Source organism: Nannobrachium achirus (genome assembly GCF_963921795.1).
Source record: "Nannobrachium achirus genome assembly, chromosome: 7".
Taxonomy (NCBI): domain Eukaryota; kingdom Metazoa; phylum Chordata; class Actinopteri; order Myctophiformes; family Myctophidae; genus Nannobrachium; species Nannobrachium achirus.
In genome coordinates this window covers 10,557,756-10,574,963 of record NC_137816.1, presented here as the reverse complement: position 1 = coordinate 10,574,963, position 17,208 = coordinate 10,557,756, and the positions used below count along the sequence as shown (strand labels likewise).

The window sequence follows — 17,208 nt, the reverse complement described above, 5'->3', positions numbered from 1 at the left end:
ACAAGGATTTAAGGACATTATATTTATAATGATTACAAGAACATTCACTACCTGTAGCTATGGAGTAGGCCTACTCCGTTGGAACCTACTCTGTTGGAACGGAAATAAACTTGTACGTGCTGTTAGACAGACAGTTGGCTCCTCTCCTCTCCGCAGGTTTAATAGGAAGCAAAGACAGACACCACGGTTTGATTTGATCATTGCGTAGTCAATTATGAAGGGATTTCAAAAATTTAAACGTCTCCATATTGCTTGGGAAGTCTACTTAGCAGAACATCGCGGCCTTTGCGATTCGCTAATCGCTAATGTTTTTCTTTTACCGCGATGCGGTAAATTATGGATTAATAATGGAGGCGCGTCCCCGGGACCCCAGAAACAAGACGTGAATGCGTCTCTGGGCGACATGAACGCGTATTTGACGCGGGACGCGCACGTAATGACATCACTGAGTGTTACTGGTTTATCACGCGCACGCACACACATACTGTATACAGTACATGCATGCACGCACGTACACATACTCACCTATAGGCTGGTAATGTCTTAACTCCATAAACCAGTGCCTTCTCCCAGTAGGCAAGATTAATACAGGCATCCAGGGCCACGTCTGTTATTCTCAGCTTGTATATATTGTGGTCAGGGACAGCAGTGCTGGCTGACAACAGATCAGTACATCCATCCAGGACAGATCGCCAGTCTGGAAGGAATGTTAAGGGACAAAACAGAGACATGGCAGTTCTCACAGAGCCTCCCCTCACTGTGCTGCATCGAGCTGAAGGATACCCTGATCTGTCTGGAGCTTCTCAAGGGCAGGGATGGACTCCTTCAGAGTACACCATGAAGCTTCTTCACCAGAGAGCATCGTGCCATCCTAACACACACACGCACACGCACACACGCACACGCACACGCACACACGCGCGCAAATGTCGGTTCAATACGTTCTGACACATGTCAGTTCAATACATTCTCACACCCGTCCCAATTTGTCAAATACGGTTGTTCATTTGGTTACATGTCACACTGACAGCCCATATTGCCCAGTCAAATACTTACTCTGTGCTTTTTACTCAATAGAATGATATATTGTTCACATTGGAAAAACAAAAGATCAGGAAACAATGTGTGATATACAATATCCTGTACCAATTATTTGACAACCATTCAAAGATATAGACCAGTGTTAATTCACATGCTTGTTCAGCTGGCTCTCAATGCCTTCCACCAAACAAGGAGAGAATTCTCTATCGCCATCCATTTGTAGCTTTTACACAGTTTTATGTTTTATTCAATCCCTCAGTGTCATAGCATGTCCTCCTCAGGCACATTACCAACCACATCATGTACAAAGTAGCTTCAATGTACTGTAGCTATATACTTTTATTAACTTTTGAAAGAGAGCGTTTAAGCCACTGGTGTAAGTCTCACTTAAACCACTGGTTGTTAAAGTGGTGTCCAGGGGTCCTTGAGGGGGTTCAGCAGCAGTTTAATTTCACTAGAATTTAGCCCAATGGGAGAATGTACAAGAATGACTTTTAGTCCAGTCATTTTAGGCCAAAATCAGGCTAAACCTCAAACAAATTGCAATAGTAGCAAACTCAACTGATTTTGTATCCTCGATATGTCCTTAGTGAGGGAAAAAAAGTCCCAAGGAATCCCACCAGGGCAAAGTTTTGAAAACGACCTACCTACCTTCACTTACTATACACTACAATATAAAGGAAAAAATGACTGAAAAAAAAATCTGCTTTAAGTGGGATATGAGGGGTCAAACTAGGGTTTTTTGGGAATGTTTTTCATGCAAAACAAATGCTTGCAATGGATTCAGAATAATTAAAAACCCCTAGTTTGGTAGGTAGGTCGTTTTCAAAACTTTGCCCCGATGGGATTCCTTGGGACTTTTTTTCCCTCACTAAGGACATAATGAGGATACAAAATCAGTTGAGTTTGCTACTATTGCAATTTGTTTGAGGCTTTTTCATATAATGACTGGACTATTTAGATCATAGGCTTCACACTCTCCACTGTTGGCCGATGTATAGTCAGTTGTAGAATTCTCTAGAATCAACAACCACAAAACACCCTCCAAAAGTTGTGGCACACACTATGCGCGCAACCTAGTAGCAACTCTGCAGTGGCTAAGCCAGAGCTTATAGGGTGGCTTACGTGCCTAGAATTTGTTCTCAAAAGCCACAAGATCTAAAGGTTTGCCATTATTATTTTCAATTATTAATAGAAAAACTGTATACAGAGTGATATAGGAACAACAGGATATAAGCATATAAATGAGCTTAACAAATAGCCATGCGCAAATGACTGCATGTCGTGTGTGTGTGTGTGTGTGTGCGTGTGTCTTACCATATCAGTAGAGTCACATGTCGGACAGCAGCAGGTAAAGTTATATTGATCGTCCAACTGAGTTTGTCTGTCTGATGACACCGATACTGTTGATATGTAACTGATAGTCAGCTAGACAGACAGACAGGCAGACAGACAGACAGACAGACAGACAGACAGACAGACAGACAGACAGACAGACAGACAGACAGACAGACAGACAGACAGGCAGTCAGTTAGTTGATTATTTCAATTATCAGTTTGTTGATCATATATTAATTTATTTATAAATAATTTGTTTAACTTATTCATTCATATTTTAGAGTAAATTTACAGCTAGATTGTATTCCACTTAGGATCTACAGTAGTATGAACTATGAATGCATGTGGTTCATAGAGGAGTGTGGGGGCATTAATGTTCAGGATGTTTGTATACTGAAAATAACTGAAAATGCCCATCTCTACTTATCAAATATTTATAAGCGCACGCACGCAGCCACGCACGCACACACACACACACACACACACACACACACACACACACACACACACACACACACACACACACACACACACACACACACACACACACACACACACACACACACACACACACACACACACACACACACACACACACACACACACACACACACACACACACACACACACAGGTTACCTCCTCTTCAGGTGTGATGTCTTTAATGGCTCTGAGGTTCAGTTTGGTTTCCTCAAACATCATCACACAGTTTGGTCGACAGTCGTGATTTAACAGAGACAGACTGTGAGACAGACACACAGAACATGACTTCTGTCATATTCATGTTTCATTTCATTTCATTTATGTGTTTATTTGGGTGGGACATTGTATTAATCAACAATACAGTAGAAGCATTGTAAATACACAGAATTTATCAACATAAAAAAAACAAAAAAAAACACAGCATACAGAGTAATATGTCAATACAATCAGACACCATAAATAATAAAAAATAAATTACTAAACACAGTTACTACACCGAGTCCGAGTCCATTAAAGTCTTTTTACATGTGGTATAAATTGGCATGATTGGTGTTCATGCTAATTTTTACGTTTAAGTTTAAAGAGCCTCACAGACGAAATGCGATATTGCATCAGATCAGATCTCGTGCCCGGGGGTTTATCGGTGTTCATTTCAAACGACAGCGATCCTCTGCCTTGAATTCGGGCCCGGTATATCCCGCTGTGCCAAGTGAAATATCTCAGACCATTACAAATGAGCCAGATATCCTGGATGACCACCCCTAGCGATCTCGGGCCAGAGTTGATTGGGGAAAAAGTTTTATTTTATTTTTTCTGGCAGTTGATTGAATAAAGAAACAAGGCTCCAGCCTCGGTTCTCAAACTATGTGTCCCGACCCAACGTGGTGTCGCGGAAGGTGCCATGGGCTCGCACATTGACGACCATACTACTGTGTATAACGTCTATTTGCCCTTCAACTATAAAATATATATTGTTTTTTATGAGACACGCATTGTAATTAGGCTATGCTCCCAAATCCATTTATTACCTTCTGTTTGCATATGCAATGAGTCCTGCAGTGCTGCCAATCTGTTGAAGGTGAAAATCATGGAGATTTTTTAGCGAGGTGAAACGCCATCAAAAGCCACCTCGAAGATGCAGGTTGGAACTCACTTATATGGAGCTCAAATTAATCATTACATCATTGCGCGAAACTAGGCCAGATAAATAATTAGCGCATCAGTTCCAGGTGGTGGTCCGCTCTCAAAAGTGGCCAAGCTTCTTCTCATCATTGAGAATGCTTGCAGGTGTGCATGTTCAATATAGGAAATTGCCCATTACATCAAAGTGAGCCTTTCTCCGCACAAAAAAAGAAAGAGAGGTTTAAACTTGAACTCAGTCTGTGACTGTCCCACCTTAAGCGCCTTCAACCAACACTGTCAGAGTAGCACTTGTATAGGTCAATTTAGAACCCTTTTAATTTATTAATATATTAGGCTGAGTCGTGAACCTTTTTCATACAAGCTCACAATGCACTGTGCCATAGCTGCGTCTACAGAGAACAGATCTGTTATTTTGGGAACATAGCCTAACCATGCTGCGCATTTTTGATGACCAAATAATCCTGTGTGCACTGTAATATTACGTGGGAATGATATAGACTACCTTTGTGGGAATGATAAACCTTTTTGAACAATAGCCTAAATTGCGTGGTGTTAATGAGTTGTGGTCATACAACACCAAACAAAACAAGAAAAAAGACCGCACGTAGTAAAAAAGAAAAAAAAATCCCAAGGAATGTATGTCTCTCTGACTTTGAGTATGATGACATTAGGCTATATGAATAATAATGTGGCATATAGCATCAACCAGCATTTTAACGGCAACCAGCCAGACATTGGGCTTTGCGGGCATGGGCTTTGCCGACCAAAATAAATAAATAATGAATATATTGTTGTAACCAACAGCGTGAAGCGAACGACGCGTCCTCTCCCTTTCCACACATTCCCCAGCTTATGGAGATGATAACCAAATGGACCCTATTAATCTTCTTGAGGGCGTAAAATGAAACCGCCGTAGGCCTATGGCTCCATTTGGTTTCATAATCATGTGTTGAAATATTAGCGCTACAAGCTCACGACATTTTGATCTTGTGTTGAATGTCTCACTTTATAGATAGGCCTATTATAATTATATATTCAGTTATTTTTTGGCAAGCGAGACATCTGGCACTGCATGACTACTAGATATTAAGTTAACTATAAAAAATAAGAACAGATATTGCATCTGTGATAAAGTGGAAAGGATCCCAGCGCGCGTCTCGCTCCTCTGGTAGGTGTAGCCTAAATTGTTTTACGCATAGTTAAGAAGGGCATAATAATGCAGTCGTCCAGTATGATTTCATTCACTATACATATTTTAAAAGATTACAGTCTCCATCACTGCCATGCACTCTTCTGGAATGTTTGTACCCAAACTTTCGCAGTGTGCAATGTGATGCGCATCCAAGACACGGCTGAGAGTGTCGCATCTCCAATATCATTGATTTAATAAAATCCATTGCCTCATCCAAGCCTTCAACCAACTGTCCAAAAAAGGATGATGATAGCCCAATATATTATTATCTTTTATAAATATAAAAAATATATTATATATATATGGGGAAAGGCTTTCGTGAGGTGATAGAATAGGCCTACACTGCCTTGTCGCCAAATGACTGCGCAGAAGAAAAAAAGGAAAAAAAAAAGAACGCTATAGGCTATAACGTTTTTGAAAAAGTGATTACAACATTTTAGGGAGAAAGTAGGCTAAAGTAAAAAGTAAGTAGGATAATAATAATAAAAGTGTAGGCTATTCTATTGTGAGGTGACAGAATAGCCTACACTCTGCGCAGCCTAAAAAAAAGGAGGAGGAGATGGCTTCATATAATCTGATCCCGTGTGCTCATTCAGACGACAATATTTGTATTTACATTATAATAAATATTGGCGCTGTGGATTCTGTGTTTCTCGAACATTTCAAGGTCTCCCCCTTCTACTCTTTACAGTGTAGGCCTACAAAATACTAATGTAATCAATGTGCATCAAATGACAGCGCCGTCGCGCGCTGTTCATCAGCTGCTTTTGTTCACTTTGCGAACGGGACATGTTGGATTGGATACTATGCTACTTCAGTGGAGAGACGACATGGAATACCTACCAGCCAACGTGAGTACATTGCCGTGCCAAACCAAACCTTGCCGTTGTGACGCCGTAAAAGATGATTTGACAACTCCAAGCCAAATATATTATTAGCCTATCTTATATAAATATAATAAAGATATTATATATCCCCACGTGTTGTCATGGGGAAAGGCTTTTTGTGAGGTGATAGAATAGCATACACTGCCCTAGCCAAATCTGCGCAGCAAAAAAAAAAGAGAGAAAAAAGAACGCCAGTGTCTACTCCTAAAAGGCAGAAGAGGAGCAGCTGGCTTCATATAATCTCAAGCAATCCCGTGAGCTCATTCAGACGACAATAATTGTAAAGGATTCCTACCCGATGACCCGAGAATATCAAGCTTTTTTGATATTATCGTGAGTGCTCCCGACGAGTCCCGAGGTCATAAAAAAGCTAATTAACATAATCCGATCGTGTCGGGGTACTGTTCAAGCCCAAGACCGATTCCGGGGCCGACCAAACGATTTTCCCGGGGGGTCCTCCCGAAATCTGATCGGGGATCCTCGGCCCCGGGATCGGCTCAATGTGAACGGGCCTTAAAGCAGTGAAAAAGCAGTGATAGTTCTACAACAAACTTCTGTGCATGTCACTGTATGTTTATCTGTCATATTTGTTTAATTTATATCATATCCAATAATATTTAGCATTTGTGGCATATTCACATTATTGTCATGTTTATCACCAAGATATGCTGTCATTTATCATTTCTATCATCATAGTCATGTTATATTAATGGTGTTATTCATATCTACGCTACTGTCGCTGTGGGGTAGAAAATACGTTATAATTTATCAGTATTATTATAACTGTTATTATTTACCATCTTCATGTCACCATTTATTATTTCTAGAACATTCAAAGGATAAAACAACAACAATCAAGAAGTGCGTATCTTGTATGTAATATGTATGAATTTCTGTGAATTTCTTTTTTGCTCACATTATGCATACTGTATATGTTTGCCAATATCTGTATACGAAAATGTTTGAGGATGTTTCTGAGATGCTTGTGTGTGTGCCTCCAAGATGGTGAGTATCTCATTAGCACACTAATTAGATGAATTAACCAAACCATATCCCACATTAACAACACCCACCCACACACACCCACACCCACACCCACACACACACACACACACACACACACACACACACACACACACACACACACACACACACACACAAACTCACACAAACTAACTGTAACAGACAGAGAGAGAAAGAGTTAGACTAGAGGGTATCTCCTGTATCCTGTAAATGGGATATGTCACAAATACAATCTCCAATCTTGATTCTAGAAGTGTGGGTTCCTCAGATTTATCCTCTCCTCAGGAAAACCCATGGTTGCTAAGCAACCCAAAACATCAGTTCACTCTCTGTCACACACACACACACACACACACACACACACACACACACACACACACACACACACACACACACACACACACACACACACACACACACACACACACACACACACACACACACACACACACACACACACACACACACACACACACGGTTTGGTTAAGCCTCTGTGACCATCTGACATCTCAACCTCAGCCAGATACACTCCCTGCATGCCTGCGGTGTGTGTGTGTGTGTGTGTGTGTGTGTGTGTGTGTGTGTGTGTGTGAGACACGTGTGTGTGTGTGTGTGTGTGTGTGTGTGTGTGTGTGTGTGTGTGTGTGTGTGTGTGTGTGTGTGTGTGTATCCATGCTAACAACATGTTCAGTGACAGGCCAAATCCCTTTGCATTCACACTGGGACACAATACAGGGATTACAGAGCATACCACCAAGCTGTGTGTGTGTGCGTGTGTGTGTGTGTGTGCGCGCGTGCGTGTGCATGTAGCCTATCACCAAACAAAGAGAGCAAGAGGGAGAGAGGTAGAACATCGTCTACAGAGTTTATTAATGTTTAATGTTGTGTTTTATAAATTATTTCATGAGCTGTCAATCAAGTGTTTTGCTTTTTCTCCTCTTTCTGTCCAAGAGAGATGTGACTAGTGTGTGTGTGTGTGTGTGTGTGTGTGTGTGTGTGTGTGTGTGTGTGTGTGTGTGTGTGTGTGTGTGTGTGTGTGTGTGTGTGTGTGTGTGTGTGTTTGTGCGCGTTACCTGGGGTAGAGTCCCACACCAATCTCTTGTAGCTCTCCATCACTGATGGTGAAACAATTGCAGGTTACCTAGAGATAGACAGTGTGAAGGTCATAAATGGATTTGCAGGAAACAAGGGCGAACTGATCAACTTTTAAAAATAATAGGCCAAGAGCTGGCATGGCAGTAGCCTCGCGTAGCCAGGCTTTACTCATCTGCAAAGAGAAAAGCCTGGTGACAATATAAGGCAGAAAGCGTTCAACTTCCGCTGTGTGAGCTTCCCCGGAAGTGAGCTTCCCAGGTTTTCCCCTATCGTAACTTCCATTAAACGCAGCACTTCCGCTAGAAATCTTGGAACCAACCGGAAGGCATATTGTCTACAGGGTGGCATAGCAGTGAACATGGCTTCGGATGCTGCATGCATGATTTGAGGCATTTGTTCCTTGACCTATTGGGAATATGTGCGTGCAGAATGTCTCTGAAATCACAAGCAGCGGTCATGATTTGAGGCATTTTGTTCAAAATGGACCAATCCTGCAGAAAGCCAATGTTAGCCAATTAGGAGGGATATGAAATATCGGACAGATCTGTCTTGATCACATGACTATAGAGATACTATGTACTGATGGTGGTTTTTGGAGACAAAGGAGTAATATCCAAAAATGTGTTTTACATGAGTAGGCCTCCTGGTGGCGCTATAAAAGGCAGAATGTGAAAAATGCAGGGCAAAGGTTTTTCCTTGGATTCTAGGGAGTGCGCATACAAAGTTTCACACTGATCAGTGGAGTTATAAGAAAAAAACACGAATCAGCCTGTTATAGCGCCACCATGTGGGGTTCTGAATTGGCATACAGGGAGTGTGTGCGCACAGTTTGTCAGCGCCGGAGATTAGCTGGTAACAGACATTGGGTGCCTAACAGAGATATACAGTACATTAAGAGGTAAAGCCTTACTTTACATTATTGTTCCAATAAAACCTAACGCTGGAGAAGCTCATTTCCTACCACTTAACAAATAAATAATTTACATTCAAAGCGTGTTTGCACTAGAAGACCTGTACATCTCTGGGAAAAAGATTATCATACATTTTGGTACAGTACTTAACCCATTTAGGCCTGGGTATATTGAATGCTTTAACATTTGAAAAATAGCAGATATACAAGCTCACAGCGCGGCACCGAGTGCCGCGCTGCGAGCTTGTAGATCTGCTATTTTTGAAAAAGTCGTGAAATGTGTGCAAATCTTTGAACTGAGCTCCATTTAAGTGAAAAGGACCTTTTCTTTGACGATGGCTGGCCAGATTGCTGACATAGAAACATAGATTTTTTCCAAAAATCTTAGAAGAATTCAAAAGACACTTATAGAATCGGGTCAAAATTCTAATTTTCACGATTTAAAAAAAATAGCAGATCTACAAGCTTGCAGCGCGGCACTCGGTGCCGCGCTGTGAGCTTGTATATCTGCTATTTTTCAATAGTTAAAGCATAAAATAATGAAACACAAAATGTGTACCCGTTCTAAATGGGTTAATGATCAAGCAAGAGGTGTCTATAAGCAAGCAAGACTTGGCATTTGGGGATGCTAAAATATGTATTTGGGGCGAGCTGCCTTGCTGTCACACAGCATGTGTGGTAGGTAGCCCCGCTGTGGGCTGTCACACATGCTCTCTCTCTCGCCAAGTACTGTATAAACAAGGCTTCAGCGTTCATTAGCAGTGGCTTATATCTACAGGCTCCACTTTCAGTCCAACTTTGACACTAATGTCTTTCCTAAACCATAACGATCGTCCCTAACCTAAACACAACGAACCTGCGCTGGCTGCCTTGCATGTAAAATAATAATAATATAATACACTTTATTTGTATTGCACTTTTCAAAAACAGGTTTATAAAGTGCTTCACAGACATAAATAAAAGCAAAAAATATAAAAGCACAGTGAAAGAAAAAACTAACTGTCAAGACACATCTTGAAGTACATACTTGTAGTGTTTCAGACCAACAATGACAACTGTAAATATTTTGCATAATTTAGTGATTGAATGTGAAAGCAATCTGACAGCAATGTATAACAATGAAAAAGCAAGTGTTTGCAGGGGCATCACACTTACTGTACGTTACCTACATTTGGAGTAGTTAATACTTTTGAAGGGAACAAAGCAGGAAACCATTTGGACTTGGTGAATAGCAGGTGTCTGACAAATGCATTTACACATACTGTACATGCAATTAGTGAACATGAACATTGTATCTTGTTCCGACACAACTGGATGCAAAGCAGCTGGGGACGAATTGGTCAAAAATCATCAAGTTCGTGCACTTGATGAGTAGTTTTAGATTTTTGGTATGGTGTTAGGTATGGGTATAAGGTTTTCAAAAACCTTCGCAAACGAGTTGGGCTCGCCCCCTAGTGGTCTGTTTGCAATGAATCAAATATTAGATTGGTCAGTATATGGTTGAAACCCCAAATATCGTAATTGTTAAAGAGATTTTTTAATTCACAAACTTTACCAATTCCTCCCCAACTAATAATCGGGGATATCTTAAAAAGTCCTGGAATAAATTCCTTATCAAAACATTTCTTCACCAATGTGTTTGTAAAGGTGTCTAGTAACACACCTCACAAAGACTGAAATTCAGTTTCCCTAGGAAAATCTTTGACAGCTAGGGTAATTCTGGGTCTCATTCACTCACTATACACTATACTATAGGGGAAAAAATCACTCCCAAAAAATATGCTTTGAGTGGGAAGTGAGGCGTCTAACTAGGTGTTTTTAATTATTCTGAATCCATTACAAGCATTTGTTTTTGCACAAAAAACATTCATTGGGCTAAAAACAGACCATAAAAGGATGGTTTAGTGATGAGACATCACTTTTCACAGTAGTATGGGGGTCCATTTCTAGCCCCGATTATAAAGTGCCTTGCACTATTGGTGTAGGGAGCCGTAGGGCAATCAGAAAGGAGAAGCACTGGTACATTATGCCAAAGTTCATGTACAGTAAATTGCAGGTATTTTAAGTGAGAACATTTTTTTTATCAAACAGTAGTGGTGATCTAGCTGATGTGGAAATGGAATACCAATTGCACAGCAGAGGTACAGTATGAACTGATGAGTGCAATCTTTCAAGTTAAAGGAAATGGGTTTAGTGAAACGTCCAGTATTTAATGTTCAATAGAAGTCATTTAGATTTGATCTCTCCTACGTCCCCCAATGCAAATGGATAGTGTGACTGTGATTAAAGGCACAGATCAAAGATTTATGAATGACTCTGGCTCAGTAGAAAGCCTCACATCAGGCTGAATAACAAACTGTTTGAAAAAGTGGATCAAAGGGGAGAGGGAGAGAGAGAAACACACAGATAAGAGTAAAAACTAAACACTAAAAATACGAAATAATTTCAAAGAACTGTTTGATCTGTCAGTAAAACACACACACACACACACACACACACACACACACACACACACACACACACACACACACACACACACACACACACACACACACACACACACACACACACACACACACACACACACACACACACAGTCAGTTAGATATACAGTAAAGTCTAGGCAAGTACTGTATATCTATCTAAGAAACACCACAGTGTAGTGTACAGCATATATATATATATATATATATATATATATATATATATATATATATATACATTTAATGTTAAAGGTGTAGTACTGTAAGTGATATGTGTCTGTTAAAATGAGGGTTAAATAGCTCTATATTCTGAAAGTAATATAATCACTGATATGGATTGTTTGTTCAGTAACTGGTGTGAAATAAAGTCAAGACGAGGGATGAGAGAAGGGATTTTCAGAGTGAAAGGAAGGAAGGAATAAAGAAATGAAACCGGGAGAGAGATATGAGGTGATGTCAAACAGACAATTGTGGAGCACAGAGCTCTCTTTTTCCCTCTCGCTCTCTTCCAGTCTCAGGGGATGAAAATCACTCTTGCAGAAGATCTACATCTGCAAGAGGTTGGTAAAACACATGCACGCGCAGTGTTCACATGCACGCGCACTGTTCTACACATGCATTTGCATACACATGAAACCGCATAATCTTGTTACACAGAGTCTAGAAATCTTAATGAATGATTCTACCTTTCTCTCTCAGAGCTGATCTAGGGTCAGCTGGGACAAAGTTTATCATGTAGTGGTTTTGAGATAGAGGTTGGGGGGTGAGTAATCAATAGAAAAAACATCATTTTGGTGGTGAACTACTCCTTTAATTACAGTGCTGTTGGATTAAAACAATATTTGAAGTCTAAAGGTAATTGGGATGTCTGCAGACACCGTCATCGTCTGACATCGGCCACATGAAGTCAGAGATCCACATTAGGGACCAAATTACAGACTTTCAAGGCCATCTCTCAAAGGGTCTGACTGTGTCTTGCAGCAAGGGAGTGTCTTAGGCCCCCAGTTGTTTTTCATTTTTATAAACAAGCTGCTTGTTCTGTTAATGCAGGTTTCTCAAAATAGGCTGGTCACGGTCAGTGTAGTCTTGGGGAAATCTGCGAGGGACCATATTGAAAAACAGCATTTCCAGCGCTCCTGTGGACCTTTGCAATCTTTTTGGCCCTCATTTATCAAACTGGTATAGACCAAAATGTGTACACTGTACAGTGTACACTGAGATCACCACAATTCTTGGCATTTAGCATTGCATTGTGACTTTGACATTAGAGTACTGTGAGCTCAGATCTGGACGGAGAAAGCATTTCCTATTGGCTTTCCCTTCATTGTTTAGTGATCAGGTCGTAAAATCGGGGCGTTTCGCAAATATTTAAGGGCATGTTATTTAAATGACGCTAGGTTTCAACAGTGAGATTTATCAACAGACCAAATGTACGCTAGGATTGGCTGTATAGGATGCAACTTCAACTTTGGCGCACACCCATATTTGGGTAAAGAAATACGCTTTTTTTACACTCCATTGATCAATGCTTGACCGAGTGTGTGGGTATGTCCCATGGTATTTTCCTACGTTTGTAGGGGAGCGTTCCGCTGTTTCTACGTGTCATCTTTTCGACACCCAAACCTAACCCTTACCCTAACCTCCATGGGGTGAGTCGTTAACCCTCCCAACGCTCCGTTGTCGAAATGATGGTCGTTCGAAAGAGCGAGATTTCACCCGTTTGTAGCATGGCCTGCAACACCGCTCGCTGGGTCAAGTGGCACTGTTGAGCAGCCTTAAGGGCCATTCACAAGGAGCACTATAATTTAATTGTTTTAAGAAAAATATTAAATGTACAGTATGCAAGATTATGGACATTATTACATGCTTTAAAATGTGTTAAGATTATGGTTATAAAGCATTATGAGTAATTGTGAGTGCTTATAACTATAATATAATATTATCATTTTTCTGTATATTGTGCTGCTCTAGCAGCTATAAAACCCAAGAGATTCTACACATCTCTCTCTCTCACACTGGCACACACACACGCACGCACGCACGCACGCACGCACGCACGCACGCACGCACGCACGCACGCACGCACGCACGCACGCATGTACACACACAGTCCAATCCAAGATTGTATAAAACAATTCAAAATATTACTACTACTAATATTAATACTAATAATAAAATAAAATAAACAACTGAAGGCTGATGTTAAGTATTAATTGTTTTAATGGTAGGAGGGAACATCAAAACAACATTTAATTTGATGTCAGTCTGAATAACAAACACCACATCTGTAGTGTGTGTGTGTGTGTGTGCGTGTGCGTGTGTTTATTTGTGTTCATATACCATCATAGCTTTGATAAACTATTCATAACCTATCATCTACAGTTCTTTTTTATCTCTAATAAGATGGAATTTAACACACACACACACACACACACACACACACACACACACACACACACACACACACACACACACACACACACACACACACACACACACACACACACACACACACACACTCCTAGTTATCATTTTAACCACATTCTGTGGTCATTTACGCTTTCATCTCTATTCTGATCTTCCTTCTAATAATTATTACTATTTTTTCATATTTTCCCATTTCCCTCCATCTGTTTTGCTTTAGCCTCCATCTACATTTCCTCCTCCTCTCCACCTGTTTGTCCCCATTCTCAGTGTGGCACGCCTCGCCTCCTCTCCTCTCCTCTCAAAATAAAATGACTTTTAAATATGCCTGTAAATGTCATGAGCAGTCTTTTAAATGAGAAATAAATTCTCCTGAAATGACTTTCCACAATGTGTCAAAGTGATTCACATATTCACACCCCGGTGGAGAGGAGAGGAAGATGTGACAGCACTAATATGAGAGCAAACTTTAGTGGAATACGAAATAGATAGTCAGACTCACACATGCATGCATGAATGCATGCACAGCTTGCACGCACGCACACCCACACAACTCCCAAAAGAGTGTATGTGAAAGATTGTGACAGCTTCCATACCAAACCACTTTAGAACAGAGCAGAGGTGGGAGAGAGAGAGAGAGAGAGAGAGTGAGAGGGGGGGGGGGGGGGGGGGCAGAAGGGGAGAGAAAAGGACGGGGGAGATGGAGGAGGAGCAGGAGAGGAAATCAAAAGCTAGGTAAACTAAGGAGGATGGAAGGGAGATAGGGAAAAGAGAGAGAAGGAGGGGAACAGAAGTGTGTTGAGGGAGGGGAACAGAAGTGTGTACAAACTCCTTAGAGGAAGTCGTTAGTAAACTCGTTATGCGTGAATCTGAGCAGCAGGGCTCTATTAGAAAGGTGCATCCTGGGAAAACTTGACAGTTCACTCCAACGGACTGTTTTCCCCATTTCCAATATTGGTGCATATCCACTCTATAACCCAGAACCTTTCATAAATCTTCCAGAACCAGTGAAGTTCTGTGATTGCTTTTCTTTGCATTTCCATGATATTAAACCAACTTTGTTAGAATGAATGTGCCAGCCTATGAGTATGTTACGGATGCAATACCACATACATCTTCTTTACCCTCATCACACTAATAATTATTCAGGAAATATGCAAAGCCATAGACGCTATGCTAATGAATTTGAGAACTAACGTTAAAGCTGTTACCGATACGGATACTCTAAGAGATAAAATCCAATATTGCCATGCAGACTAGTATTATTGAATTGCAGCTTGGCTCGAGATTTGGTCCAAATGTTAATATAGACACTATTTCCAAAATTAACAAATATATGAAATCTACACTGATCATTATGGAGAAATCTGTCATGATGTACAGTTGTACAAAAATAATTTCAGTAGAACCGCCGATCCAACCAATACCAATATAGATACAGAGATCTCCATATATGGGCACATATCCGTTTTACATCACACTGACACTGACTTGGTCCTACTGATGCCATCAGTGTTCTCCATATACATGGATCTCCATATATGGGTATAAAATGGACCTTCATTAGACGACAGTTCCCTATCCGCTTAGTTTTCTCTGTTACCATCAATAAGGGTCAGGGCCAAGAGAATGAATGAGTTGGCATCTACTTGTCTCGACCTGTTCGCTCATGGCAAACTCTACACAGCCTTCTCCGGGGGAAAGAGCCAGCGCAGTAAAAGTTTTCATTGTGGATAATGACAAGGGTATTACTGACAACATTGTTTATAGCAAACTCCTTTAGCGTAGCGGCCCAACTCTAGACGTAAGGGCAGCAAAATGGCCCGAACTTCCAGACATGCAAGCACAGCGATAGGCAAGCCACGCTGCATTCATGGCCAACATCAGGGCGAAGGAGACATCGGATAGGCGAGCAGAGCGGCAGGCAAGGGACAGCGCGCACCAGCAGGAACTTCACCGTGCACGACTGCAACAAGTGTGCCACACACACACACACACACACACACACACACACACACACACACACACACACACACACACACACACACACACACACACACACACACACACACACACACACACACACACACACACACACACACACTCACTCTCTCTCTCCTATAGCCCTAGGCTGTGCGTAATAGAACAGGAGATTGTTTCCTGGTCTCTAATGACTCATTTCCATGGTGATGACCAATCATCCCACATGGTGAAAAAAAAAGTGATCTTGTAATTCTCTGGTGTTGGCACATTCGCTGATAAGCCACATATATATAGACACACACACACACACACACACACACACACACACACACACACACACACACACACACACACACACACACACACACACACACACACACACACACACACACACACACACACACACACACAATACAAATGATACACTACGACATAAGGCCACAACCTCATTCTGTTTACAAGGGTTGTAACTCCCAGTGGCCAATAGTTGCAGAGTGTGGTCATAATGGCCAACTCCCAGTGGCCAACAATAGAATAATATCCTCCTGTTCCATTAGTATATACAATGTCCAGCTGGGTCAAAAAACTAACCAGCCACCTGCCCGTGTGTGTGTGTATGTGTGCAGGTTAGGTTGGAGGAGTGGGAGTGGCAGAGTAAAATGGTCTATTACACATTTTATGGCTATTCTTGACATTAACTTTAATCAATTAATAATTCAGTTATGTTTCTCATCCTGGGTTTCTCTCTCTCTGTGGACCCCTTGGTCCTGTGTCTGGCTCCTTTTCAGAGGACGTCCCTGCCTGGTTGTGTTTCTAAAGCTTTTATCCTCATACTCTCATAAAACAAGCAAGAAAAAAGATTTTTTTAATGAATAGAGTATGTCTGTCTCCTATTATATTTTACCTCACTGCGGCACAGAATAAGGATAGTTTCTCTCTCTCACACACACACACACACACACACACACACACACACACACACACACACACACACACACACACACACACACACACACACACACACACACACACACACACACACACACACACACACACACACACACACGTCAAAGTCATAAGTCATAAAGGAGGCATCATTGAATTATGATGAGTATTGATTAAACACTATCTGCACCATAAAAATCCCATTAATGTTACAGCTTTGTACTATGAGGACACACACATAACACATGCACGCACAAACACAC

The 17,208-nt window shown here is 41.1% G+C and overlaps 1 protein-coding gene across 1 annotated transcript in view; it reads right to left on the bottom strand.

Annotated features, from left to right (window-relative positions):
* smyd3 (SET and MYND domain containing 3) overlaps positions 1–17,208 on the bottom strand; it is a gene marked incomplete at its 5' end in the record, with an annotated part of 53,742 nt that overhangs the window by 11,998 nt on the left and 24,536 nt on the right. The window contains 5 exons of the mRNA XM_080729807.1: positions 526–697; positions 784–871; positions 2,359–2,469; positions 3,017–3,119; positions 8,179–8,246. Of these exons, the coding sequence (XP_080585933.1) occupies positions 526–697; positions 784–871; positions 2,359–2,469; positions 3,017–3,119; positions 8,179–8,246 (542 nt within the window). The remainder of the gene's footprint in view (positions 1–525; positions 698–783; positions 872–2,358; positions 2,470–3,016; positions 3,120–8,178; positions 8,247–17,208) is intronic.